This window comes from Aureobasidium melanogenum, assembly GCF_000721775.1.
Source record: "Aureobasidium melanogenum CBS 110374 unplaced genomic scaffold scaffold_1, whole genome shotgun sequence".
In the NCBI taxonomy this organism is placed as follows: Eukaryota; Fungi; Ascomycota; class Dothideomycetes; order Dothideales; family Saccotheciaceae; genus Aureobasidium; species Aureobasidium melanogenum.
Window position 1 is genome coordinate 92,602 of NW_024470053.1, and position 26,770 is coordinate 119,371.

Below are 26,770 nucleotides of genomic sequence, written 5' to 3' on the forward strand. Positions count from 1 at the left end.
TTCTTTTTTGCTTTGTAACCTGCGTTGGTCTCTGTCGATACTTTTCTGATACCCGCTTGCGAGTTTTTATTTTTGTTTCCCTACTTTTGTTTTTTCTTCTCCCTGTTCTGTTCTCTTGTTCCTATCGTTTTTTCTCTTTCTATTCTTTGCGTGCCAGAGTATTGAATTTTTTTGTTACTTGCTGATAATACAAATCAAATTTCATAACTATCTTTGCTCATGAACCGCCCCATCTTTTTTTCTGTTCTCCACTGATCGCTCATTGAAACTCAGTGTGTTGTTCGTTCTCTTCTACTTTTCTAAGCGTGGTTCACCATCCCATGACAAGCACGAATAATCTCATTGGAACCACTACTAAAGAGTAGGAAAAGAGAATGCCATTTGATTCATGCAATTTCTATTGTTTTTTCTTTCCCTTTCTGCAGGAAACACGCTGGATGACTTGTGTTCCAGCTCTTCTCGTGCCCCCCCAAACAGGAAAAATCAAACCAATGTCCGCCCAAGAAAACACAACAATCCTCCGTGCTATGAAACAAACGCCGCTGCTGCGTACACCATATCATCATGAACGAAGAAGAAAAAAATGTGCTGTAATGTATAACAAGAAACGAGTGATTAGCATCGACAAGTCAAGATGCTTATCTGCGTTGACTGCTGTTACGCGTTGAATGCTGACCCATATCGAGGCTGCTTCTGAAGCTATCAACGCTGGCTCGCATGGATGAGTGACTGCTGCTCCTGCGACGTCGACGTCTTGTCTCGTCGGGATCTAACGGGTTGAGTCCGGACACACGAGCAAAGAGGTTGAGCACGTCCGTCAAGCTGACAACGCCGTTCAAGTGACCACCAAGTGTGGCTCCTGGTAGCGTTGATGCTGGTACGGACACACTGGGCTGGGCTGGCGTGTATGGTGGACCGGCAGTAGTCGACGAGAGCTGAGAGAGCACGGGAGGGGGTGCCGTGACTGAGGGACCAAGGTGTGGAGAGGCAGGGATGGATGTGGAGGGGGAGGGGGCGTCGACCATCCACATGCGATGAGAACGAGTTGCGACGAGCTTTGCGACGGTATGCGCAAAGGTGCTAGTGGGGTTTACGTGGAAGACAGGGTAAGAGTCCTGGCCGTCGTTCATACCACGTTCAGAGAGAATGACGGTGATGAAGTGAATGCAGGAGGAGTCGAGAAGAGGGAGGGCCGAGGTGTTGGTAAGAAGCTTGACGTCGACGTGAGAGATGTTACCAATGACGTTCTTGTGGTTGTCAAGCACAGGCAGCGAGGTGATGCCTTCGCTGTGCATAAGAAGCAGAGCATCCTTGAGAGGACGATCGCCGTTGATAGAGATGACAGAGTGACTGCCCAGGTCGAGCTCCTTGAGCGAACGGTTGTGCAGCTGCTCGACAGGTTGGAAGCTGGCTCGGTTCTCCCACAAGAATCGCACCAGCCTCAATTGACTCAATATTCCCACGACGTCTTCCGAATCAGGTGCGCGAACAATGATGCGATGGCAGCCACCACCAAAAATCTCGACAGCACGAGCTAATGTGGCCGAGGCATCACAGAAAGCAAGCGACTCTTTACGGCCGAGTAGATCCTTGACGTGGCCAAGCTCGACAGGCTGGTTTGTACGTGCGCGGGAGACGATCTTATCAACTTGTTCGAGGTCCGAGTCTTGAGGACGAGCGAGGCCAGTTACGAGGAGGAGGTAGGCGTTGAGGTCGTCGTAGTCGAACTGACCAATGGCTTGGCGGGACGAGGATGATTCACGGATGAGTATGACATTGGGCGATCCAGACTCGATCAGAAGCTAAAGAGGCATTAGATACAGCTTCAATCGAGGTCGGGATATGGAGTAGTACCTTTGTGGCGGCCTCAATGGTGCTGTCGACCTCGACGAAGCGCACTTCGTCAGGCACCAAGATCTCTCCCAGAGTGATGCTACGCCAGTCGCGGCCAGCAAACTTGGGCAGAGCATCGTCCTTACGGCCAACAGGAGGGTTGTTAATCAGATCCTGAATGGCCTGCTGCGATAGCGAGGGATTGCGCTGGCGTGGGGAGTTGGGAATGCCTCGCTCGCTGAATGACTGGCGGTGCGACGATGTCATGTCTCTGCTGTCTCTCCTACCCAGCGGAGATCGTAGCGGGCTCGGGGACCCGACGTTGGACATTTTGAGCGACGGCGACGCTGCGGCTGTGTCTATATTCTGTACCATGTCTGGAATGAGTGTTGTATAATAAGGAAGGAGACCCCCACCTCTGCTTCACTGAGTTGCGTCAATTGCTCCTTCCCCACACTCGGCCCGCCTTTTTGACATTCGCTGACAGGCCGAGTCAGCGAGGCTCTGGGGCATATGAAACAATTGCATCAAGATTAGATATATTAGGCCATTCTCGATATACATCAAGAGCTACATTCAAGCTATTCCTCCATATTGTCAAGCTATCCCTCCATATTGGATCTTCTCAGATCAGCAAATCTTTGTCGACATTTCCTCCCTTGTCCGTTTCCCTTGCACTTCCTTACATCCCGAATTTTCTTTGAACCATCCTTACTGTGTCCATGTTACCGTCTCCCTCTATGCTCATCAGCATTTCTGCATTCCTTCCTCTCCAGGCGCATGCTCGTGGTATCTCGAGCACATACCCTTCAACCACGGCTTGCAAGCTCCCACATCTCCTCCAAGCCCAGGCGTCCTGCCAGCACCAGCACATCCACAGCAGAAAGCTCGTTCGCAAATCTCGCATTTCTCGCAGCTGATGTTGGGCGTAAGTATTTCCCTACAAGTTTCACATGCTTTAGTCTTCTGCCAGCTGATGGGGCGCCATGGTGCCAATGAGTGTCTGTCCAATGATTCGAGACCAGGTCGCTTGAGCTTGACGACCAGTTCTCGGAGAAAGCGCGGGTGCCATTCGTCTTTGTGGCTCTCGAGCAACTTGTCTGTTTTCTTGTATGCGAATAGATCGAGAATTAGCTTGCGCATTGGGGCGTTGTCACGGATCGTATCGTAAACAATCCATGTGTCTGATGGGGTGGGTACAGAGTTAGTGCTCTCTGACAGTCTTGCTATCGTGTCGATAATGTGATTGCAGAGTGTAGTTGTCATGAGCTTGTCCGACAGAGCATACAGATCGAGCAGTAGGAAGTACTTGGGAGAGCCGGCCGAATTGCGCAGGTCTCCATCCGTATGCGTGACGTGTTGTGGCATTCCATGACCTGGAAACCCGGTCATGGCATCCACGGCGCGTAGCCGGTGATGTCTCGGTTCAACACTGCAGTTTGTGGATGTGGGCGTGGTAAGTGAACCCGTATACAGCCACCACAAGAACCATTCGAAGATTTCTGGCTTCTCTTCGGGAAGATGCACAGTTTGATCAAGGCCTTCGGCAAAGGCACCATTGAGGGCAGCTGAGAAGAAAGGTGACTCGGCTGTCAGAAGATCCTTGTGGATTTTGTAGGTTGTTTGTCCTTGGCCACGTGTTAATGAGTCTGGCGCGTGCTGTCCGCCAACGACCACGGTTGCGACCTCGTGAAAGCTCTTGAAGTTCGTTCGAATATTGCCGCGCGCTGTAGGGTGGAGCGGCGTAGGTGCATAGCGCACTCCAGTCCCGCGAAGAGGTGTGTCTGCCATTGCCGATGTAGTGTTGGACCCAGCTGTTGCCATTGGTCTCGGGTTGTAATTGAGTGGTAATTGATCTAGATTGTGCCCGTGTCCTTCGAGCATTCAACGACGTAAAAGTATGTAGAATATCTCTCTGCAGAGGTGGGCAGCTGAGTTAGTCGAGAATTAAGATGGAACAAACGAGTGTGAGCGGTCCCGAGAGTGTGCCAACGCCAGCAAACCCGAAACACACTGTGATCGATCAGGAGTGTGATCTGCTGAGCAAACGATCAGGCAGATCTTCCATGTGAAAAGCACATTTAAATCAATCACAGCTGGTGCTCAATACTGTCGCATGCGTTGTGTGCTTTGTTCATCGAATGCCATGTTTGCTCAATTGTCCGAAAGCGGAAGCTTCCTAAAAGTCGTCTCAGATGTGTGGCCAGCGTTGCCACCAGAGTTTCTATCCCAAAAGATACATAATTGTTCTTCATGTTTGAATCTCATATACTGTATGTTCTTCGTCAATAAACGTGGATATGTTCGTCATCGTCATCATCATCAGGGGAAATCAAAATCTTGTATTACTAGCATCCTATCACAAATCACCGTGCGATGTTGGAAAACCGGGTGCTAGGAGGACAATGGCTTGTGGCATTGGAATGTGTCGTACCTGCTTCTCCATGTTGCGGCGCTCCGGATCTGGCCAACAGCGTGCCTCTACTAAAAATACATTCCAAGTCTGCCTTTTGACTGGTCCTGTCGTCAACTTTTTCATGCGCACTCCACTGACGGATGCGGCCTGGTGGTCATTTCGCCAGAATATTCGTTTCGTTTCGCGTTTACTTTTGGCCCGCCTGAACCTGGCCTATTTGACAGATTAGCTTCTTGTTCGATCATTTCTGCAAGATTCACGTTACTGACCAAGACGAGAGTAGAGCATGAAGAGTGCCATCTGGTTACATTCTTGAGTTCCGGTAATGGTGACAAGACGCTCGTTGCTGTTATCCTGGGGCTCGTTGATCTTGATGACACTTCCACTGAGCTGGCGTATCTCGTTGATCTTTGCACCGCCCTTTCCGATGATAGCGCCGACCATGTCGTTGGGGATGAAGATCTGCTGAGTCAGAGGCTGGCCAGGCACCATGCCTTGCATTGGCTGTTGAGGAGGTCCTGCGTGTGCGGCAGTTGCTGCTGCAGCGGTGGGCTGAGCAGGGTAGGCAGCGGCATGAGGAGCTGGAGCGTGAGGACCTGCGCCAACATATGGCTGTCTGGGCGATGCAGCAGGGTAATGAACAGGTGCTTGAGGATGCACAGGAGTGGGAGCGCCGCCGTAAGGATGTTGCTGCTGCATACCATAGCCAGCAGGGGGAGGGCCGCGCTGGGTAGGAGGTTGACGGCGGAAGTGGTCTGGAGGGCCCCATTGTCCACCAGCAGGCTGAGGAACATAGGGAACGACCTGCATACCTCCAGGAACGACACCAGCAGGAGCACCACTACGAGTAGCATAGGCAGAAGCAGCAGGGCCTCCGAAACGCTCAGTCAATTGTTCAACAAGAGTGCTACCGACGTAGTAGGTAGCAATGTGGACGGCATCTGCAACACCAAGAACAACGAGCGAGCGTTCGGTCGACAATGGTAGGCAAGAATCAGAAGCGTTCAAGCGAGCACCAGAAGCCTCCTGGATCTCGCGAATTCTGACACCTCCTTTGCCAATGATCGAGCCGATCAAGATATGCGGGATCAGTAGGCGCAGAGGGTAAGTCTTTGACTGAGGAGTCGAGGGTGCCTCGAGCGGCTCGTTGTTCAACGTGCGGATGATGAGGCCAAAGGCCTAGCAGCTTGTTAGTTTCACTTATGCAAATGGTCTGAATAAACATTACCTTTGCGACAGCATCGACCAGACCACTGACTGTCAATACACGCTCGACAGCGCCGCGTGAGTAGTCGCTGACAGTGCATTTGGCACCGCTCATGCGGCGGATTTGGGTGACATTCTCTCCGCCCTTTCCAATGACTGTGGCAGCCTCAGCGCTCGAGATGATGGCTCTGATGTGCAGCCAGTTACTCTCATCTTGCTGTTGTGCTGAGTATTGATCTTGAGCACCAGCGGATGCGCCGTTGGCGGCAGTAGATTGGACGGGTTGTGTCTCGAGGACTTGAGTGGCTGAAGGCATTCCAGCAGGAGGAGCGTCAAGCACGACTGTATCTCCGTGGGAGTCGGCAGGAGCCTCGTTCGATCCTGCATCTGCGGCGACAGCAGCGGGAGAGGTAGTCTCGGGTTCGGGCTTGACATCAGTTGCAGAGGGCGATGCAGGAGCGGCCTCCTGGTCGGGCTCTTCGTCCTTGACCTTGTCAAGAGCAGGTCTCTTGGCGTCGGGTTGATCGGTAGGTCCGTTGGGTGACGAAGGCTCCTCGAGGGGGCGCTTTTGCGAAGGAGCGGTCGCAGGAACTGGTGAGGTCGACATGTTTGGTGTAAATCAAGCGTGGACAACAAATATCACGCTACGAGTGAGTTGTGCGAGAATCTTGTTCTGTATAGGTCCTTCTATTCGTGTCTTTTACGTACACTTGGGGGAGTGTGCTGATGTCCAAAGAAAACGGGATCGGGGTGGACAGGGCGAAGGGCGATCGAGATAGGGATCGTGCAGAACTGGTGGTATAAGAAGCGGAAGGTGGTAGTGCTGGTGAGTGCGGGTGATGAGTGTGCACGGAAGAGATGTCGGCTAGTCAGAGTTGACAATAGCTGGTATCTGGGAAGCTGGTGCTGCGAGATTGGCGAAAGGCTGTGGGCAGTGTGCAGCGAGTAGAACAACACTCTGGATGGGTGGTGTAGAGAAGCTTGAGAGGAACGCGCCCGAAGAGAACGACTAAGGGGACCCTTGCGCAACTAATTCGACAGAGAATGAGAGAAAAGGTCCTGCCAAACCTGTGTGCTGCGCTTGAAGCTGCGGCGATGTCGATGGGTTTGAGGTGATAAGACGATGGAGTGCTGGAAAGCGTAGGGGTTCGACGAGGTTCACCAGAAGCAGGAGCGCGCAACGGTGGCAGCAACGAACGAGCTCGGTAGAAGTCTGGGCGCGGACCGTGCTTGCGTTCGTTGGCTGACGTTGCCTCAGGGCTCTGTTCCAGCGACTCACTCCTGCTTCACTATTTGACACCTCCTGACCACAGCATCATCTTGAGGTAGCACGACATTGTTTGTGTGTCAGGGGCATGGCGAGGTTCCCCGTCTCTTCACCTTAAATCCGCGCATTGCACTAACCCACACTTATGGCTCGAAACCTGAAGCTATACTACGAGACCCAGGCTATACTCCATCTTCCCGCTATAGACCGAGACGGTGAATCTAGAACAGCATATTTCATCTGTAAGTTGGTATACTACAGGCGGGCAGGCACTCAATGTTCCGAGATCAGGATGAGCATCCCAGAGCGGCACTTGTCGTGCGGAGAAAGCCATTCCGAACGGCGACAACATTCCGGATCTTGACGCAGCAAGCAACTGATGGCTCGGGATGTTGTGCATAAGTCGACTGGTGGACGATCAAATCGAGGAGTAGCATCTGTGGGTGTCTCGAGATATCATGATTCTTGGCACAGAGGATCTCCTGATGCTTGTCCCCATGTCGTCAACAGGTAAAGTCCATAGTATGGTATATATAGAGCCTTTTCTTCGCATAAGCCATATTTGGGAAGTACCTCAAACCAATATACAAATAGCAAGCATAACATCAAACATGGCAGACATTGGACTCTGGCAAATGATGCAAGAACCAAAGACTCCCAGAACGACATCCCGAAAAGATTACATCTCAGCGCTCTGGTCTGAGTACAAGAGTGAGCAACTTCGAACAGGACCTACGAGTGTGTACTGACTGGTGCAAGGAGAGCAATCAGACAGAGTGCTAGGTCACATGGTTGGCGAGCTAGCTGTAGAGAGTCCGACCGAGCAGCAGCAACCTCGTCGGCCATCATTGACTAGAATGCCAGCAATGAGTCGCAGCAATTCGATCGATTCTTCAACTATACACGAAGCTACAGCAGATGCTCCTGTCATAGCCTCACCAACTCCTTCGACACATGCAGAGCAGCCCAGAAGGGAAAGCTGGTGGAGGCGACGACCGTCTGCCGGATCGAAGGACATGGAAAGTTTCATTCACATGGCGTTTGCAGTATCCTAGGGGCTCGACGTTCGATATTTCACGACCTTGATGATAACGAATTTGTGAACGGAATTTCTTGGGAGAACAGGCCTGTATGGCTAGGAGTTGGGTTGTCTAGTACAGCTTTGTTGACGAGAATGACAAACTTAAAACCTTTTGTATTCGCGGTGTTGCTGTATTTTGCTATACTCGTGAAGCTAACAAAGTTGAAAGTCTTTGTCTCTGAAAAGTACAATGGTGGAAGTGGTCGGAAGGTTTTTGGTCGAGCTTGGCGGGTGGAAAGCTGAACGTCACACGAATCATAATAATTCGCGGTCGTCCTTGTTCTTTACGCTTCCCGAGTATCACATACCAGCTGGAGTCAGTGTTGCCGTCTACTACTACACTCTGAGGTGATTTAGTTCATCTTAGCCTACGCAACTCAGATCTTTGCCTGCCTATCCGCATCCGCGCACTCGCACTCGCCATAGCCCCCCGCCGCTCTCGCAGATTTATCGACAATTGAACTTATTGCAGCCCGTGGCTTTGATTAGTACCATGGCTCAACCTACCCAACTCGCATGTACGCCGCCTCGAGACACGCCAGTCAGACAAGAGACACGACTGACACGTCGCAGATCGCACGGCTAAGGGTGTTGGCATCTTGAATGCTGCGCCTGCATATGAAGCGCTCCCAGGCTTCACGCGGCCAGAGGGCAACCTCCGCTGCTGTGTCTACTCGCCCGACGGCCGCTTCTTCGCCTGGGCTTCTCCTGACCAGTGAGTCTCCTGCCTCCTTCAATTGTCTCACCCATGCTGACTAGTCGTCTAGGGTGACTGTGGTCGACGCAGCCCAAGGCAACACGGTCGCGACTCTGCCCACCCAGAACGTCTTCGAACTGGGCTTTTCACCCCTCGGTACCTACATTATTACCTGGCAGAGGCCTTCCAAGGACGAGAATGGCGATGCCGTCAAGAACCTCAAGGTCTGGCGTACACTCGACGACGACGCAAACCGCCAAGTCGTTGGCCAGTTCGTGCAAAAGAACCAGACTGGTTGGAACTTGCAATACACTCTGGACGAGGAGTTCTGTGCCCGTGCCGTCACTAACGAGGTGCACTTCTACAAGACGTCGGATTTGGGCACTGTTCACAACAAACTGCGCGTCGAGGGTGTTCAAGACTTTGCTCTGTCCAAGGGCCGCAATGCAAACATTGCCGTCTTTGTGCCAGAGCGCAAGGGCATGCCTGCTCAGGTCAAGGTCTTCAACGTCCCCCACTTCGCCTCGCCTGTCTCGCAAAAGACCTTCTTCAAGGCCGACAAGGTCCAGCTCAAGTGGAACAACGAGGGTACCAGCTTAATCGTCCTGGCCCAGACCGATGTCGATAAGACCAACAAGAGTTACTACGGCGAGACCAACATGTACATTCTTAGCTCCAGCGGTGCCTTTGACTCGCGCATCACCCTGGACAAGGATGGTCCGATTCACGACGTCTCCTGGTCGCCCAACTCTAAGGAATTTGGTGTCGTTTATGGTTACATGCCTGCTAAGACGACCATCTTTAACCAGCGTGCTATTCCCCAGCACAGCTTCAACCTTGGTCCTCGCAACACCATTATTTTCTCTCCTCACGGTCGCTTCGTTATTGTCGCTGGTTTCGGCAACTTGGCTGGTACCATGGACATCTACGACATGGAGAAGAACTACCAGAAGGTCTCGACCATTGAGGCCAGCAACGCCAGTATTTGTGAGTGGTCTCCCGATGGCCAGCACATTCTCACCGCTACTACCAGCCCTCGTCTACGTGTTGACAACGGCATCCGTATGTGGCACGTCTCAGGTTCGTTCATGTACAACGAGGAGATGAATGAGCTTTACCACGTCACTTGGCGTCCTGAGTCGGCTGAGAAGCACCCTCTGGGTAACCCCCTTGCCAACGTTCCTGCTCCTCACGCGTCTGCCGCCGCTCACCTCGCCACTAAGAAGGCTCCCTCCAAGCCTGTGGGTGCTTACAGACCTCCTGGTGCTCGTGGATCATCTACCCCATTGCACTTCAAACGTGAGGATGAGGGTGGCGCTGCTTTCATCAACCAGGGTATTTCATCCGCCAACATTGGTGCTAACGGTTTCGGGTCTCGCCCTAGAAGACGCGAGGTTCCTGGTGCCGAAACCGCCGACTCCTCTGCTTCCGGCGCCGCTCCTGGCGGTGGTGTTAGTCTTGCTGGCGCCGACGGTGATGAGAACCTTAGCAAGGCTGCTCTGAAGAACAAGAAGAAGAGAGAGGCGAAGAAGGCCAAGGAGGCTGAGGCCAAGGCTGCTGGTCTCGCTCCTGAGGCTAACGGCGATGGTCAGCAGCGCAGAGAGCGCAGCAGATCAAAGTCTGGACAACAGGGACCTGCACGCGGCCAGTCCCACCGTGGTGATGGTCCCGCAACTCCCGCCAAGCAGGCACCCGCACCTGCCGCTGCTCCCGAGGTCACTGTCAGCAGCCCGGCCGTCGAGTCCAGCCAGGACAAGAAGGTCCGTGCTCTCCTGAAGAAGCTGCGCGCCATTGACGATCTGAAGATGCGCCAGGCCGGCGGTGAGAAGTTGGAGAACACCCAAGTATCCAAGATCTCAACTGAGGAAGGTGTTCGTAAAGAACTCTCTGCTCTTGGCTACAACGAGTAGATGGGTCGTGGGTCAAAAAGAAGAACTCTGCCTTATGCACGACACAGGAAAGTTTCTAAAAAAAAGTTTCAAATCTTGTTGATGATGGAAATGCGAAAAATGATTCTTCTCAGTTTTTGCCAGTGACGGTGCTTTCATGACAGCCCTTTGTGCACACAGGAGACGCCTTGCTTGATTCCAGAAAAGAATGGATCATGTCTCCATTGTATTCTACAACTTCTCTCCCTGGTCTTTTAGCCGAACATCGAGCGAATCCATGGCTTCCACCATTTCTCAACACCTTCAGGATAATTCCATCCATCCCAGTCATAGTTGCCCAATGCCCAAGTATCACCCACACCTTGCGCACCACTCCTAATCCTGTAACTCCCCGCCAAACTCCACATGGCCCACGAAACATTATTCTGCACCGTAAAGTCCTTGAGACAGTTCATCAAGGTATCATTAAACAACGTCACATCCTGCGCAGCCCCAAACTCTGACAGAATGACTGGGGTTTCTCTTACTGCAGGCGAACAGTTTTTGGTAATGTTGCAGGCGGGAGGAGGTGCCATGCCTAATGCGTTGAAGCCTGCATTGTAGAGTTCGGCAAAGACGATGGGGCAGGAGCCTGTATCGAGGTCTTCGGACATGCTGTATAGATGCAGTTCGTAGACGACTTTGTTGGACCAGGGGTGAGAGGCTAGGTCGAAGATTATGGGGTCGCGGCGCAGGCCATCGCGAATGGCGTCGCATTTGTAGCAGGGCGCTGTGTTGAGGTTCTTGGCTTGGGTCAGGGCGGATAGGTCTTGGTCGTATTGCATTCCTGACCAGGTGACTAGTAGGTCTGGATTCACAGAGTGGATGGCATCGGTGGCTGCTGTGTAGTTTCCGACCAGAGTTACCCAGTTGTAGCCGAGAGAAGAGGTAGGAGCGGTCTCGTTGATGGCTCTGCGAAGTTCGTTGCGTAGAGACATGGAGACGATGTTGTTATGCTTGGAGGCCCAATTAGCTACGTATTGGAGTCCACGCTTCCAGTTTGCAACAGGGAAGTTGTAGTCGTCGAACCAGGCATTGCCATCTGTGTTGTTGCAGCACCATTGAGCCTTGCCGACATGCACATCAGGATGAATATAGATGTTCTTAGACAGTGCAACCTGGGCAATGTGGTCCCAGATCTCGAAGCGAGTAGTATCCTTGTTGAAGGTTGGATTCTTGGCTATAATCTCGTTGGTCACTTTTGTTCTTTTGCATCATATCAGTAACTAAAGCTCTTCATGCTGGGTTTGGGATTGTCTCTTACCCATTCTCATAGCCAAGACCATTAATCATTGTGATCTCGAGACCCACATCTGAGCCGTTTCGTTCATAAATCTGGTCTATCATCTCGATTGCGTATGTCAGACGGATGAAGTTGAAGCCTACACTCTGTACTCGCGACAGAATGTCCTCGATCGATGCCCATTCAAGGCCTTCAGGGACCATGGTCTCGCCACTGCTGGGCCAATTGACACCTGCGAAGGTCACTGCCTCGCCTTTTGCGTTGACGATATCGCGGCCTTGTGTGCTGAAAGGACCATACGGCCACGATGAAGATGCGTTCGTCGTCTCCTGACGCCCATAGACCAAAGAAGAGACATCTCTGTCCGGCAGCAATGCGCCAGATACCTCTACACACAAGGTGGAGACACTGGCGATTGCAGCGAGCAGTTGAGTAGACAGAAACATGACTTGCTGGTAAAAGCTTCTCTCTAGCAAAGCTACCTGCCATCGAGAGGAACACCCAATATACTTATACCCGAAGCATGCCCGCCTGATTCTTCATGCTCGATCCTACCTTGCATCTCTACTCACTCTCGTCGGTCAAATTGTCCTATACCCCTCATTGTATATTAGCCGAACGCGAGAGATCTGCATTTTCCAATTACTTGGCTGTGCATGTCCAAGAAGTCACCAAAACTTTGGTAAACTCGGTGGCTTAGCTTCTGCAGATGTTGTCATGGGTTTTTGAAGCAAGGTTTGATCTCGGTCGAAGATGACCCGTTGGAAAAAGGGATACACGTGGGGTGCAAATCCGATCTCCTGCACTCGGGTGGAGTGATTCCTCATGGTCTTATGATCGTCCATTCGAGTTTGAATAAAAGAGGTCGTAAAATTGGATTGTGGATATCGATTGGCCATGTCAGAAGGAGACAGATCACCATGGAGCACGTTTTCTTCGAGCTAAGCGCTGGGTCCTTGAAATTTGTGATTACCATTCTGGAAGGAACGCTGTTGATTGACTGAGACATCAGACATCACGGCAAAGCTTTGCCAAAACAAGCCACAAGAATGGCAATAGGTGCTGGTGAATCAGCAATGGATCTTGTGTACAATAATATTCGCCCATGCACGCGAAAGCTGGCAATATATACATCCCAATGCACGAGAAGGATAGAACAGGGTGGCACCGCCGACATGAACAGCAAGAAATAAAGGATATGAAGAATGCTGTACAAGGAGGACAAAGCTCGAGGACGGCATGAGAAATCCACACTCATATCTTGAAGCGATGCAGCAGCAGGTATATACACATTCAGACAGCAATTCTTTGTCCCATATTGCTCAGAGGCAACTCGTCGACCACCAGGCCATCAAGACCTTGACCTGCAACCTGTGGCGTCCTGACTAGACGGTCCGCCATACGATCGGGCACCAGATCGGGGGTCACCGCTCTCATCTCAGGTGTCCTCGAAAGCCTGTCTGACATGCGATCCAGTTTCAGTTCTGGCGTGACAGGTCGCTGTAGTGGTGTATTCACAGACAGTTTGGTGTTGGCAGGGGATGGCGAAGGCGGTAGTCTATCAGCCATTCTATCGAGCACTGGCTCAGGCGTGACTGGCCGTTGCGAGCTAGCGTCTTTGTTATTGATAGAAAGTGTTTTGTTTGTACTGTAGATGGATGTGGGAGATGTCGGCGTGGAGCTTGAAGTGATGACGAATGGAGACGATGATTCGGGCGAGCGAGGGCTGTCCAGCTTCTCAATGATAGAGTCGCGCTTCGAAGTGGTGATGCTGATGTCAGGCAAAACCTGTGTGAAGCCTTGTGTCGATGCAACCTGCTCAATAGACTTGAAGTACTAGTGTCTTGTTAGCATGTCGCTGTATTGAGCTGAGAAACTCACATACCTTGACAGTTTTCACTTGCAACTCCAGTGTGGCATCGTCATCTGCGACGATCATCGCATGTGGATGCATCTGCAGACTTGATAATGTCCACATGTGGTTGACACCACCTTCGATACATTTCTGAAGTGCCAGCGCTTTGTGTGAGCCAGTGATGATGATGATCACCTCTCTTGCATCCATTACTGTCTGCACACCAACTGTCAACGCCATACGAGGCACTTTGGCAATATCGCCACCGAAGAATCTTGAGTTTGCAACGATGGTGTCGTAGGCAAGTGTCTTGACTCTGGTACGAGACGTAAGACTCGACCCAGGCTCGTTGAAAGCGATGTGACCATCAGGACCAATGCCGCCCAAGAAAAGCTCGATACCACCTGCACGCTTGATCTTTTCTTCGTAGGCAATACACTCGGCCTCAAGATCAGGAGCGTTGCCATTAAGAATGTTGATGTTCGAAGGCAGTATATCAATATGAGAGAAGAAGTGTCGGTACATGAAGCTGTGGTACGACTCTGGGTGCTCGCGAGGGAGGCCGACATATTCGTCCTGCAAGTCAAAGACAGGTTAGCTTCGAAGTAATCCATTGATCTCAAGACCAGTGCCGTCTCGAACTTACCATGTTGAAAGTCACGACATCGCGGAAAGAGATGTTGCCATTCTTGTGATGCCTGACCAAATTCTTGTATACACCTTCGGGCGAACTGCCTGTGGGGAGACCGAGCACAAATGGCTTGCTTGGAGTCGGGCCAAAGGCCTTGATACGATCTAGTAGGATTAGGATCTGTGCGACAGGCCAGACAAATTCACCACGAACCAATGATATAGCTTGCGATGAATGCGGACGCTGTGTCCTTGTCGTCTCGGATAATAAGACGCATCTTTGTGAATAGGAAGTATGGCTCTTGACAATGTGTGTTTCTAAGGGTTGGGCTACGGGAGAGACGAGGTGGGCACCAAGGCGAACATGGGATTATATTGAATCAAAAGAAACACCAGGAACGACCTACCTCATCATCGACAGACCAGGTTTGACAAGCACACATGTCAAGCTGAGCCGATATCACTGGCTGATCGACTGTCACGGTTTCATCAATCCTCAGGCCAAAGGCCATGGAAGGGTCACCTCGACGAGAATGCTACGCAAAGAAGGATTTGATGGATACCTACTTACGATGAGATAAGGTTCTTGAACAGTGATGCCAGTACCCCAGACAGTCGCAGCCTTCGACATTGACAGGTTGTACCACGACGCTCCTCGTGGAACCAGTGTGCCTATCACGGTGTTACATGAAGGGAAGCTCGGCCAACAAGCTGTGGTTGCATCGCGAGTTTTGATTGACCATTCGGGAGCATTCGGCTGATAACGGCGGAGCCGACGTAAGAACGCAAGGACACATCGGCGTGGGGCGGGCCAAGACGTGGCTAAAATTGGGGCGAGATAAGCTGTACCGCTAATGTCTGCGTGGAAAGTCAAGCTGCGGAGATCAGAGACTGGGGCACGCGACGAACCATGTCGCTGGTGTTATCTGCAGCAAGGCTGACACGAGACTACTCCTCCTTACTTATCTCAATTCACGCTCCTACACACCTGACTGGAGCCAGCCTTGCAGTGGTTACACGAACTTGACATAAAGTACCACGGCCTCCCACCGCTATTTCCAGCTCGTCCAGTTGCGTATGTACCACCTGCTCGTGCTTTCTCCTAGGAAACTTTCTCCCAAGCCTAGAAAACCTAGCCCTTGCCGCCCCCGCATCTGACTGTCTCTTATTATACTACGTTCAGTCTCACACGACACTTTCTTCTGTTTGTCTCTTACTACCGCCAAGCCTTTTCTTCTCCCATCCGAGTCAACATGACTCCTTCGACCGAGAAGAATCTACACGAGATCGAATCGGCCAGCGATTCTGTCGACAATGGCACTGCAGATGTTGCCATGCCCATCGGCCGAAAGTACAGATCGACCAAGATCGGTCCCGTAACACTACCTCACTATGCTAGCCCAGCCACCCAGCTGGTAATTGTCGCTTTCGTCTGTTTCTTGTGCCCTGGCATGTTCAATGCTCTGTCGGGTATGGGCGGAGGTGGTCAAGTGTCTGCTAAAGCTGCTGATGAGGCCAACATTGCTCTTTACGCCTGCTTCTCTGTCGTCGGTAAGTGATACATGCCCAGAGCCAATCGAGTCATGTCTGACAAAGTGACAAGGGTTCTTTGCTGGTAGTATCGTCAACTCCATCGGCATTAGATGGTCGCTGTCCTTTGGTGGTTTGGGCTACTGCATTTACGTGGCTTCGTTCCTCTGCTACAGCCACACTCAAAACACAGGCTTCAACATCTTTGCAGGTGCTCTGCTTGGTTGCTGTGCCGGTATGCTGTGGTCAGCTCAGGGTGCTATCATGATGTCTTACCCTCCCGAGAATTCCAAGGGCAGATACATCTCTTGGTTCTGGATGATCTTCAACCTGGGTGCTGTCATAGGAAGTCTGGTGAGCCAAGTAGCCCCCTCAAGTCAACAATCCTTACTGACCTTGACAGATTCCTCTCGGTGAAAACATCAACGCCACTAGCAGTGGCACAGTCTCCGACGGAACCTACATTGGCTTCATCGTCTTGACAGCATGTGGTGCTGCACTGGCCTGGTGTCTAGTAGATGCCAAATCAGTTGTTCGCAATGATGGCTCTCGCATCATCCTCATGAAAAACCCCACCTGGAAGTCCGAGCTGATGGGACTTTGGGAGACAATCAGAAGCGACCCATACATCATCTGTCTTTTCCCGATGTTCTTCGCTTCTAACTGGTTTTATACCTATCAGTTCAATGGTAAGTGGCTCAATACAAAGGCAGAAACACCATCACCTTGCTGGGGGTTGCTTCGGGGGTGTGGGGTGGTCGACGATGAACCTTCCTCCAGAACAGCAATCCCCCCCATCTTTGACACGGTTCCTCAGCATAGATGTGATGTTATTGCTGTACAGCTTTGTGGGATCCTGCTAACTGTAACTTCAATTCAGGTGTCAACCTGGCATACTTCGACACAAGGACTCGAGCTTTGAATAATACCCTCTATTGGACTGCTCAGATTGTTGGGGCATTCGTCTTTGGATACTGTCTGGACTACTCCAAAATCCGTCGAACAGTCAGAGCAAAGATCGCCTGGGTTGCCATCCTGATCCTGACACTCGCAATCTTTGGCGGCGGATATGCCTTCCAGACGGGCTACACTCGTGAAACCGTTTCAGCAAAAACGTTCGTTTCGAAAGATTGGAGCGACTCGGGCTACGTTGGTCCCATGTTCTTGTACATCTTTTACGGCTTCTACGATGCCGCATGGCAGACTTGTGTGTACTGGTTCATGGGCTCATTGACCAACAACGGTCGCAAGCTCACCAACTTTGCCGGCTTCTACAAGGGCATCCAGTCTGCCGGAGCTGCTGTCATTTGGCGTCTTGACTCAAAGAACCTAGCGTACATGAGAGAGTTTGCCTCAAGTTGGGGCCTCTTGCTGGGCGCTCTGGTTTGTGCTCTACCAGTCCTGCTCATCAGAGTCAAGGATCACGTCAGTGTTGAGGAAGATGTGAAGTTCTCGGACGAGACAGTTGAAGAGGTGATTGGCACAGCGGATGGTAAAGCTGCGGCTCATGATTCCGAGAAGGTCTGAAGAACGAGCAGGTCATTTCGATGACGCTTTCGGTTAATGCTGCTTTACAACTGTGGAGCGAATGACTTGACGAAATTGGATTTAGAGGCTAGTTCCCTCGTATAGCGTACCTAGTATTTTGTAATGATCAAAGGATTTCTTGAATATCAGATATTGTCCAGTGTAACGTAAGATGCTTGGCTGAATGGTCATTTGGACAGGATGCATGCGCCATCCGATTAGACGCACTCACGACGATAGGCAGAGCCTTCCGGTATGAAGACGCTTATCAAAATGACAGCCACAATGATCCTGCCGGGAGTGCGAGGTGGAAGACCGCACGGCTCTGCTCGAGTAGGAAGGATAAAAAGCATGGGCTGACAAGCGATCACGGACCAAAGGTTGCTGCCGATCACGGTACCGATGTAACATCAACAAGAGCTGTCTGCGACTTGCATCTAACTCCGACTGTAGCAGAGAGCGGAATGTCTACTATCAAAAGACACAAATCTTCTCGGAAGCAAAGGTATAATCACAGAGAGCTGATGCCTTGTCGCTTTCAGTCTGGACAGCCAAGTTTCGTGGTGGTATTGTGCATATTCTTGACGCGTTTACATAGTTTAGCATGCGGGGAGGTGATGACCACCGTGAAGAGTAGGAATAATAAACAACAGTGAAGATATGGAGGTTACAACAGGCGGATGGTCTGGCGGCTAGAAGTGCAACCAAACCGTATCGGGCTACACAATGCGAGTGGGCGTATCGCTAGAGCCGTGCGTATCGCAATAGGCTGTTGTGTGTACGAATACTGTAGAGGGTCGATGGAACGGTGAAGCGTCAGGGAATTCCCCCGCCGCTTTGATCCACTTGTCATGCCTCACTGCAACCAAACATCTCACTGCGACTGCAACTCGACTGACCATGCCCCATGCCGTGCTGGACGCGAGCCATCACGCACGTCTGGCAGCTCTCGTATTGCCTCAGTTCCTGCTAGTCGCAATTCCTGCGCTCTTGGAAACGCCTGCAGTGGACCGTCTTTATCCCTACAGCCGTGATACATAACTAAACACAACATCTAAAAAGTGACTGGTCGACAGGTCAATAAGCATCCTTTCATCGAGCAAGCAACCGTCACCATAATCGAGCCACCTCGACAACCCGCCATACTGTCATTTCCTACTTGCCGAAGTCGACAGAAACGTCAGCCGTCCGCCCAACTGCCATGCTCGCCTCGTTGATCCAACCTTTGCAACTGCCCTCGCCCAACAAAGATGCTTTTGGCATAGAAACACAAAGCTCGCGCACAAGGGGCATGGACAAACTCTTGCATGACGTCGAGAGTCTCTTTGAGGCACCTCTGCGTCCAAGGAGCCTGCACGCCATGTCAGAACAACTCAAGGCCGAGTTCCGCACAAAACTACAATCGTCAAACATATGCATGCTGCCGTCCTTTCACTATGCTTTACCTACCGGCTTAGAATCCGGCGACTTTGTTGCCCTCGATGTCGGCGGCTCGACTTTTCGCATCGCTCTCGTACACCTTGGCGGAGAAGACTCCGCAAGAGATGGAATGGACATCAAGAGGATGAAGAGCTTCGTCATAGATGAACCTATACGGGACTTGAAAGGCAAGGCTTTCTTCGACTGGATGGCCGACAAAATACAAGAAGTGCTTGGCTCAGACAATGACGTTGAGGTTCCCCTATCCATGGCAATGTCGTGGTCATTTCCTATCGAACAAACCTCCACGCGCACTGGCTATATTCTTACTATGGGTAAGGGCTTTTGTGCTACTCATGGTGTTGAGGGTCAGGATTTATACGAGCTTCTCATGGACTCTTGCAGGCGACGCGGTCTTCAGGTCCAACTCCAAGCAATCATTAATGACTCTTCAGCAACATTACTTTCACAAGCCTATCGAGACCCTTCGACTCGGCTATCACTCATTTTGGGCACTGGCATGAACTCGGCTATTTATCTGCCTGTGTCTGCACTAGCACAAGAAAAATATGGTAGTCGCCCAGAGAGCTGGCATGCGGCTGCCAAGGACGTGCTCGTCAACACTGAGCTCAGTATGTTCGGAAGGGACGTGCTTCCAGCTTCGAGATGGGACCAGTATCTCAATGCCACCCATGATCTTCCAGACTTCCAGCCTTTGGAATACAGGGTCAGCGGAAGATATCTAGGCGAATTGGTGCGCCTCATTCTGATTGAAGCCATCGAGACTGCTGACCTGTTCGGTGGTATGATGCCTGCTAAGCTTCAGGAACCATATTCACTGGGAACTGGGACGATTGCTGTTTTCGAGAGTGACCCGTCATCCACTCTATGCAGCGCTGCGAAAGCCTTCGCATCTACACATCCCCTGCCTGCAGGCCGCATGCCTTCTTCTCGGGATCTTCATTTTGTCAAGCAAGTCAGTCGAATTGTGTCTGGTCGTGCAGCTGCTCTGGTTGCTACAGCTGTTCACGCACTTTGGTCGCTTCAACGAGATCTCTTGGCTTGTTCAAATACTGTTGAGACCCAGCTTGCGAGTCAGCCTCGAGAGAAAGCAACAGTAGCATGCAACGGTACAGTGATGGAGAAGTACCCTGGCTTCCGCTCAAGATGTCAAGACTATCTCGATGAGCTGGCTGTGATAAGCGGCCAGAGTCGAGGCGCCATTTCGATCGAGATGGCTCTAGAGAGCTCGGTGTTCGGTGCGGCTGTCGCCGCTGCATCGGAATCCGAAACATAGCACGATCGATGCTCAGGACTTTATTTGAAACCAAGCAGAGTGCATTCGGTGTTTTCTAAAGGCGTCAAGGACATAGGGATGGGGAGCATTTGTTGCATATCACATGCGGGTAGAGGGTTTTACATTTAGCCGACTGATATATTTGGCATTAGCGACAGTTGAACGCAAGAAATTCACAATACTAATACACAATCCATAGAAAAAGAGTCTATCAACACACAATCTTAGCAGATGCAATTGAGATATAACATGAGTACTCCCTCGGGATCTCTAAGCCGAGGGCGATAAGATAAGTGATTTGGGGAAGCGTTTTGTCGGAAGCGTCCTGATTGAGAGGGGAAAGCGAGCCTTGGACCCGATCTCCGCATTATCATGGTCGCATGCGTTCTCCCCTCCAACCATGTTTCCATAACACGTTCTGACATGGCAGAGCTCGGAACTAGCTGTCGCTATATTTCGGAAAGGTCGAGTGACACACGCTGAAGCTTGGCCAGTTCAGTGAGCAAAGAGCAGGCACGGCAGGCTGTCCGACGTATCACACGGAGACGAGCAAACCGCGACTTCCTCAATCAACCTGTTTCTATCTTGTCGCAACTTCCATTACTGGACTTAGTTACTTGTCGCCATATTCGAGAGGTTCCCTGACGTCTTGCGTAACTTCCGTGTCTATTTCCTCCTCTCTACGACTCTACGAGCATTATCACATGCTTCGACCATCATATCGCATTCGCAAAGACAGTATACTCAGACGCAATCATGGAGGGTTTCGACCCGATATCCATGACCTACATGGCCACCAATTTCGAACCTGTCGATAACACCGCCTCCGCCTCCAACAACATGTACAACAATATGATGATGATGCCAAATGACTTTATGGAACAATACTCGACCTACGATTCGCAAACCATCTATCCAGGGTACTTATGCTCGCCAAGTTCACGTCGGCTACACTGTGTTCGCTGACCATACTCGCACAGAGATGAATACTACCAACTGCCACCTCCCCAGACCACACCTTCCCTCAAGCGAATCTCCAGCACCTTCGATGACGCCTTTTCCGATGCCGTTGGAGCCTTCGATACCGTTGCCGAAACAGGAACTCAAGACGCCCAAGATACTCAAGACGCGAAAGAGATAGCAATAGAGCAAGGTCACAAATACTTGAAGTTCACTCCGCCCGTCTACGACTTTGCTCTGCTCGATTATAATTTCCGCCAGGTATCAGTAAGCTTGACCGCTGATCTGCTGGGACTTTTCTTCACCGAGAAGTCAGCTTGGGTCAAGCCGACCGAGAACACAGAGTTGATGTGCTACCGTCGCAATATCTTCCAGGTCTCGGGCAGTGTCGTGGTTCCGAGGGCCCTACGCAACATCGTTACTGAGCAGGCGGAACAAATCTCTATCGTTTCTCAAGAACTAATCATATCGGCAACAGAATCTGCTGAGGGAAGTCCTACAAAGATCATCTGTGTTCCCTGGAAGACGCCGCCTAACGGAAACGCCGCTGTCGAGGAAAGGGCTGAGAAAGAACCTCCGTCAATACCCTTGGATTTATCAAATTCCTCAGACGCAGACTCAAATTTCGCAACATTTCCGTTTCATTGGAAACGCTTGCAGTTTCGTAGCGCTACAGCCAACAACGGAAGAAGAAAAGAGCTACAACAGCATTTCATCGTTCATCTCAAAGTTGTGGCCACGCTAGCAACAGGTGGCAAGGTCACAATATGCCATACCAAATCAAATCCGATTGTTGTGAGAGGTCGAAGTCCCAGGAACTTTCAGTCCAGGAAAGACATTCTGCTCACCGGGAATGGCACTCATGCGAAGAAGCCTACTACGAGCACTCCAAAGCCACGCGCACCATCGCAAGCAGACACTGCTCATGCTCGGAAGCCGTCTCGCAGTAATATGGCCACGGTTCCCAGAAACGAAACTCCGGCTGTTGCAGCCTTCGACAATTCCGACTTCCAGATGCCCGCGCTTTTCAACAACACATTTCAGCAAGGCGCAATGACTGCGATACCACCAACCGCAAGGATTTCTGAACCCAAGGACTATGCTGTCTCGACTCCTGATCTAGTACGACAACCATCAAATATGCCTGCGCCAGCGCGAGTGCCACTGAAGCTGTCCTTGACTGACGAGGAGGAACCCAAACAATCTTCTATGAGCCCGCCTAAAACCGGAAATCTGGGTAAGCGTGGAGCAGCAGGTCGCGCTGCAAGTACCCCGTCTGCCCTAGCTCTACAGGTGGGAAGTAGCCCAGATGAGAGTGCAGACTTGCTGTACGAGTACTTTCCTCTTAGTCTGGATGACTGGCAACCACCTGTCGATGCTGTGTACCGACCTCACGTCGTTCATCATATCAATCCTCTACCTGAGAATAAGGCTCGTGATCGATTGAGTCGTCTCAAAAACAAGAGATACTTCAGTGAGGATGTGGGATGAGCAAGTGATATCCCGCTTGTACTCATACAAACATATCATCATGACTAGAGACTTGCAGCTCTACAGCGATTCTCTCAGTCGATTAGCCTCGGCATTCGAGTCTAAGATCTGAACATTTGCTCTGGTATGCAAGGTTTGGCTCAATTGGATCCACGAATGTGCAATGTGCATCTTGCGCCTGCACCTAGGAAAGGATGCTGGGTAGTTGCCATCAGGATTATCCTTGCGCCCTAAGGTCTCCACCCCGAAATCACATGCGAGGACTACTAGTTGATATCGGGATGACAATCAGCAGACGAATGGGTCTCAAAGGAGTGAAAAGGAGATATCCGATTTAATTCACGATCCGGGCTCGGTCAAGGATAAACGAGGTCATTGAACCTCCTCACCATGCCCATCTTCCTGTTCCGACACTCATAATCTGCCGTTGTGACTTTGGGAGATCATCAGTACTGTTCTCGTCTTTGCTACTGAGATGTGCTGGATTTATTGGATATGCGTTGACCGGAAGAGTTGGGCTCTGTCAAGTCAGAACAGGAGAGCCATAGACTGCAGCATCTGTGAGGTCCAACTGTGATGAAAGGAATGACTTTCTTGGGGGAATATACACTGTTTAGATACCATTATGCATACTCATAGCTATATCTGACGTCGCTCCTGAAATCACCCTCTTCTCCTTTACTTCGACTTGATCGTCGCCGCATCACAGCTGACCTCCTCAAACGTATGCATAGTACTGAATCCCATAGCCGAGAGTCCATCGAAATTACCATCTCCGTCCATATAATCCAAGACACAACTTGCACATCCTGACTTCTTGACTTGCTTTACTCCCAACAAGATTAAACTCTGCAAAATGGTTGCATACTCGCCTGCAGAAGGTGATATCACTGGAGAACTGACACCACCACTTACAGACACTTCGTACTCTGAGCCTTCGTCTTTGAGGGCGGGGATGAATTCGGCGAGTGCGGATGTGGCGTTGTAGAGGATTACCGTGCCTACTATGCTGCCGTCTTCTGGACGTATAGCACGCACAATGCCGCAGGAATTCGGGTCTGAGAGAGCGAGCTTGTAGACTTCGGCCAGTCCTTGGCGGTTGTTTGTCTTTATGTGGTCGAAGATTGCTCGTGAATGTTCCCATCCTCTGACGAGATCGAATTCTGCACTAGCGCCTTGGAGTGATTGTGCCATCCCCTCTGGCGGAGACCAGGATTGTAGGTTGCGCATGATCATGCTGCAGACAGGGCGCGAGAGGGCAGTGTTCCAGCCTACGTTTGCGAACCACGAGCGTAGACGTTTGCGTTCGGAGCTGTGGTCAGATGGAATACCGAGGTATATGCTCGGTAGCCTGGAGCCTAGTTGGAAGCGCTTGATGCCTTCTCTCTGCAGCAGGGTTCTGATAGCACGATCGTGCAAACTTTGCCCAATAGATAATTTGCGTCTTCCTGGGTCGACGAAGAGAGCGCCAATCGCTCCGGTGCCGGTAGATTTGAAAAAGTACGTTGAGCAGAATCCGTACAAAGCTGATGTGCTGCTATTGCGGACGACAAAATGCGTTTCCAGAACATTTTGTTGACGCAAGAGGAAAGAGTTCGAAGTTGCTCCTCTGAGCTCTGATCGTTGGTTTGGTGATGACCATTCGATGATCTCTTTGATCAATGTATCCAAGGCCAGTGCATCTCGTTCTTCGTTGAAGATTTCAACTAGCCAATGTGTTTTTGACTGAGTAAGCTTTTCACTACGGCTGATTGTGCCAGGCAACGAGCCAGTCGGCGTGATATCGCCGTGCAATACCTTGACAAGTGACACCAGTGCGGTCTCTGTGAAGTCGTACGTACAGACATATGTTCCGATCGACGTATCTGTAGAGAAATCGTAAGGCGAACTGACAGCCACAACGATCAAAGGCTTGGTCTTCTTCTCGCCGCCAGCCGTATACTGCATGTTGCAAATCATCGAAACGTGTTTCGTGAAGCCGTTCTGGTACATGTTCCTATTGGCATCCGCTGTGACAACGATGACAGCACTTGCTCGGTTGATCAGGCTCTCGTGCTGAGGTCGAACTCCGTTTGCTGTATAGCTGGTGTGGAGGACTCTGCCAGTCCTTTGGCGAGCAAGAGATCTACCGAGCTCGCGGAACACTCTTTCGCCACTCAGACCTGGGTTGCCTCGCTCCCATTGTGGTTCCGGCGAATCAACAGAAGTATGTGATGATATTTCACGTGCAGCTGCAGAAGCAGCGAGAGGCTTTACAAGTGGTGTGAGAAGTAGCAGTTCTTCTTCCGGCTCAATGATGTTTGTTAGGGGTAAGAAGCCATTCTGGTCTCTGACGACGGTTATACTCGAGTTGTATGCCTTGGTCGATAGACTCGTGTGCGATGGCTGAAGTCTCGACAAGAGACTAACACCTGGGGGATTTAGGGCTTTCTCCCAAGATGTGCATCTTGACTTCATTGCCAGCACTCTGTTGAGAGACCGACGAACTCTGTCGGTGGTGATCATTGAGTTTTCCAAGCCAAGCTTGAAGCCGTTGATGGCTTCCAATTGGTGCTGGAATGATCTGCAAAGCAGAAGGATATCACAGCCAGCATTCGCAGCCATGACTGTGCCACCGTTGACACCAATGTTCTGACAGAGCGAGTCCATCTCAAGACATTCGCTAACAACAACTCCGTCAAAGCCAAGCTCCTTCCTCAATAATCCATCTACAACTCGATCTGAAAGACAAGCGTGCATGACATTGAGTCCAGCTGATGACATTGCGCAACCTCCAACCATGATAGAGTCGAGTCCTTGTTTGATGGCGTCGCGGAAGGGTATCAAAGCGCTCAAGCTGAGCTGTTCCAAAGATTCCGTGATCGTAGGGACATCCAGAGAAGAGCCTAAGAACTCAAGATTGCCGTATGATGGGAAATGCTTGCCCATGGTGCAGATACCAGCTTCCTGGTAGCCTTTCATGAATGCAACTCCGTACTCAGAGCATTGTACTGGATCATCACCAGTCGTGCGGACTCCAAGCGGCTGATTTCGTGTGTTGGTGAGAACATCCAGGCAGGGTCCCATAATCCAGTTCACTCCGCATGCCGAAATTTCTTCTGCACTGGCTTTTGCGACTTTGTATGCAAGTTCAGGGTCTCCTGAAGCAGCAATTCCCATAGCTGATGGGTATTGTCGAATGAATATGTCATCGAAGAGAGAGTTGACACCTCCATTTTCTTGGTCGATGCCAATGAGTAGAGGCACCGGGTGGCCTGCATCAAAAGCACACTTTTGTAATTCGTAAACAAGAGCGCTTGTGTCTTCGGCAGCTGAGTATGTTGTCAGTGTACTGTATGGCAATGCGTGTCTTCTTTATGACTGTCCGATCGACCTTAGGAAGCGATGATGATTCGAGAATATGCTCGGGAAGGGCCAGAAAAGGAAGTCTACTGAAGCTGACCGCTACTTCCTTATGCCTGAACAATCGATCGCAGCCCTACATAATGCATAGATATGGAAGTGGCTACCCGCAAATCACTCTCAAACAAAATGGCATACTTACACTTAAGATTCTTGGCTGTCAATAGGATCGACCCAAGATGATGTTCCTGTATAAGAGTACGTATTTGAGGAGTCACCGCCGTCCCATCGAAGCCCTGCATGCGACTGTCAATCACTGACCCAAGGACATATCATCGATCACGCTTACCATCATGAACAGCTGGCCTAAGGCCCTGGTAGAAACGCCTTTGTTAGCAGGTCGCACTTGATGCATGATCGCATGCTCTTCCACACGACTCTGACAGCTTACCTGTCCATGTCCTCCCAGAGCTCACTAGTAGCGTCGGAGGTCCCCATTTTCGGTATCTGCTACGATGGCATGCGTGCAAGCGCCGAGAAGCTTGGTCCCGAAGCCGTAGGGCTTGCCCGATGGAACCGAGATACGGTAGCGGTCGCTGATTCACAGGTTGACAAGGTAGCGTGGCATCCGCAAGAAGCAGTTCATGCTGTGGAGTGGTATGTAACGAAACGCCCTCTCGTAATGATAAGCAGTAACAACTGCAGGTGGAGTGGATGTAACCTCGTGCCCGCCTTCTCCACATTCGGCCAAAGCACGCGCCGGGGAGTCCGTGCTTGCCGAGGCGCTTCGATAAGCCGACCGCAACCACATCTGGTCGTTTGTCGTTCCTTCTTCTTGTCAGATACCACACCATGTAGCAACCAGACGAAAGGGGACAACTGATTGCAGATGCTTGTCTTCCCCACGTGGAATGATCGGCTATCTTACTTCAAGCTTCTGTCGCAACTCTCGAATGCGACATTATGCTATACTTCCTTATCGAGAAGATTGACTCTGACCAGTGAATTATCAAGGTTGCAGCACTGTCGAATCGATAGGTCCAGCATA

General features: G+C 51.0%; 10 protein-coding genes across 10 annotated transcripts; 4 read left to right on the forward strand and 6 right to left on the reverse strand.

The window, feature by feature from the left end:
* Positions 1-638: 638 nt before the first annotated feature.
* On the reverse strand, positions 639-2,163 carry M437DRAFT_79642 (uncharacterized protein; the record flags this gene model as incomplete). Its single annotated transcript, XM_041027218.1, has 2 exons — positions 639-1,802; positions 1,855-2,163. 2 exons carry the CDS (start codon positions 2,161-2,163, stop codon positions 639-641), a joined length of 1,473 nt encoding a protein of 490 aa, XP_040884004.1.
* A 417-nt stretch (positions 2,164-2,580) lies between these two features.
* M437DRAFT_37371 (uncharacterized protein) lies at positions 2,581-3,624 on the reverse strand (the record flags this gene model as incomplete). The annotated part of the gene is made up of 1 exon (XM_041019616.1): positions 2,581-3,624. The coding sequence occupies one exon, from the start codon at positions 3,622-3,624 to the stop codon at positions 2,581-2,583; it is 1,044 nt and encodes a 347-aa protein (XP_040884005.1).
* An 886-nt stretch (positions 3,625-4,510) lies between these two features.
* On the reverse strand, positions 4,511-7,740 carry M437DRAFT_70823 (KH domain RNA binding protein; the record flags this gene model as incomplete). Its single annotated transcript, XM_041025582.1, has 3 exons — positions 4,511-5,428; positions 5,478-6,046; positions 7,719-7,740. The coding sequence occupies 3 exons, from the start codon at positions 7,738-7,740 to the stop codon at positions 4,511-4,513; spliced, it is 1,509 nt and encodes a 502-aa protein (XP_040884006.1).
* A 556-nt stretch (positions 7,741-8,296) lies between these two features.
* On the forward strand, positions 8,297-10,410 carry M437DRAFT_61438 (eukaryotic translation initiation factor 2A; the record flags this gene model as incomplete). Its single annotated transcript, XM_041023933.1, has 3 exons — positions 8,297-8,321; positions 8,377-8,518; positions 8,571-10,410. The coding sequence occupies 3 exons, from the start codon at positions 8,297-8,299 to the stop codon at positions 10,408-10,410; spliced, it is 2,007 nt and encodes a 668-aa protein (XP_040884007.1).
* A 233-nt stretch (positions 10,411-10,643) lies between these two features.
* Positions 10,644-12,117, reverse strand: M437DRAFT_70825 (Exo-beta-1,3-glucanase; the record flags this gene model as incomplete). Its single annotated transcript, XM_041025583.1, has 3 exons — positions 10,644-11,634; positions 11,693-12,000; positions 12,058-12,117. The coding sequence occupies 3 exons, from the start codon at positions 12,115-12,117 to the stop codon at positions 10,644-10,646; spliced, it is 1,359 nt and encodes a 452-aa protein (XP_040884008.1).
* An 847-nt stretch (positions 12,118-12,964) lies between these two features.
* Positions 12,965-14,434, reverse strand: M437DRAFT_38458 (glucosamine-6-phosphate isomerase; the record flags this gene model as incomplete). The annotated part of the gene is made up of 5 exons (XM_041019837.1): positions 12,965-13,108; positions 13,166-13,507; positions 13,557-14,102; positions 14,173-14,321; positions 14,371-14,434. The coding sequence occupies 5 exons, from the start codon at positions 14,432-14,434 to the stop codon at positions 12,965-12,967; spliced, it is 1,245 nt and encodes a 414-aa protein (XP_040884009.1).
* A 1,056-nt stretch (positions 14,435-15,490) lies between these two features.
* Positions 15,491-17,213, forward strand: M437DRAFT_37406 (MFS general substrate transporter; the record flags this gene model as incomplete). Its single annotated transcript, XM_041019623.1, has 4 exons — positions 15,491-15,707; positions 15,760-16,040; positions 16,090-16,375; positions 16,567-17,213. The coding sequence occupies 4 exons, from the start codon at positions 15,491-15,493 to the stop codon at positions 17,211-17,213; spliced, it is 1,431 nt and encodes a 476-aa protein (XP_040884010.1).
* A 1,201-nt stretch (positions 17,214-18,414) lies between these two features.
* Positions 18,415-19,929, forward strand: M437DRAFT_36168 (actin-like ATPase domain-containing protein; the record flags this gene model as incomplete). Its single annotated transcript, XM_041019393.1, has 1 exon — positions 18,415-19,929. One exon carries the CDS (start codon positions 18,415-18,417, stop codon positions 19,927-19,929), a length of 1,515 nt encoding a protein of 504 aa, XP_040884011.1.
* A 1,020-nt stretch (positions 19,930-20,949) lies between these two features.
* M437DRAFT_37206 (p53-like transcription factor) lies at positions 20,950-22,380 on the forward strand (the record flags this gene model as incomplete). The annotated part of the gene is made up of 1 exon (XM_041019587.1): positions 20,950-22,380. A coding segment is annotated over one exon (1,431 nt), but the record flags the coding sequence as incomplete, so codon positions are not given.
* A 678-nt stretch (positions 22,381-23,058) lies between these two features.
* On the reverse strand, positions 23,059-26,220 carry M437DRAFT_79652 (glycoside hydrolase; the record flags this gene model as incomplete). The annotated part of the gene is made up of 4 exons (XM_041027219.1): positions 23,059-25,691; positions 25,925-26,018; positions 26,072-26,096; positions 26,174-26,220. The coding sequence occupies 4 exons, from the start codon at positions 26,218-26,220 to the stop codon at positions 23,059-23,061; spliced, it is 2,799 nt and encodes a 932-aa protein (XP_040884013.1).
* Between the last annotated feature and the right edge of the window lie 550 nt (positions 26,221-26,770).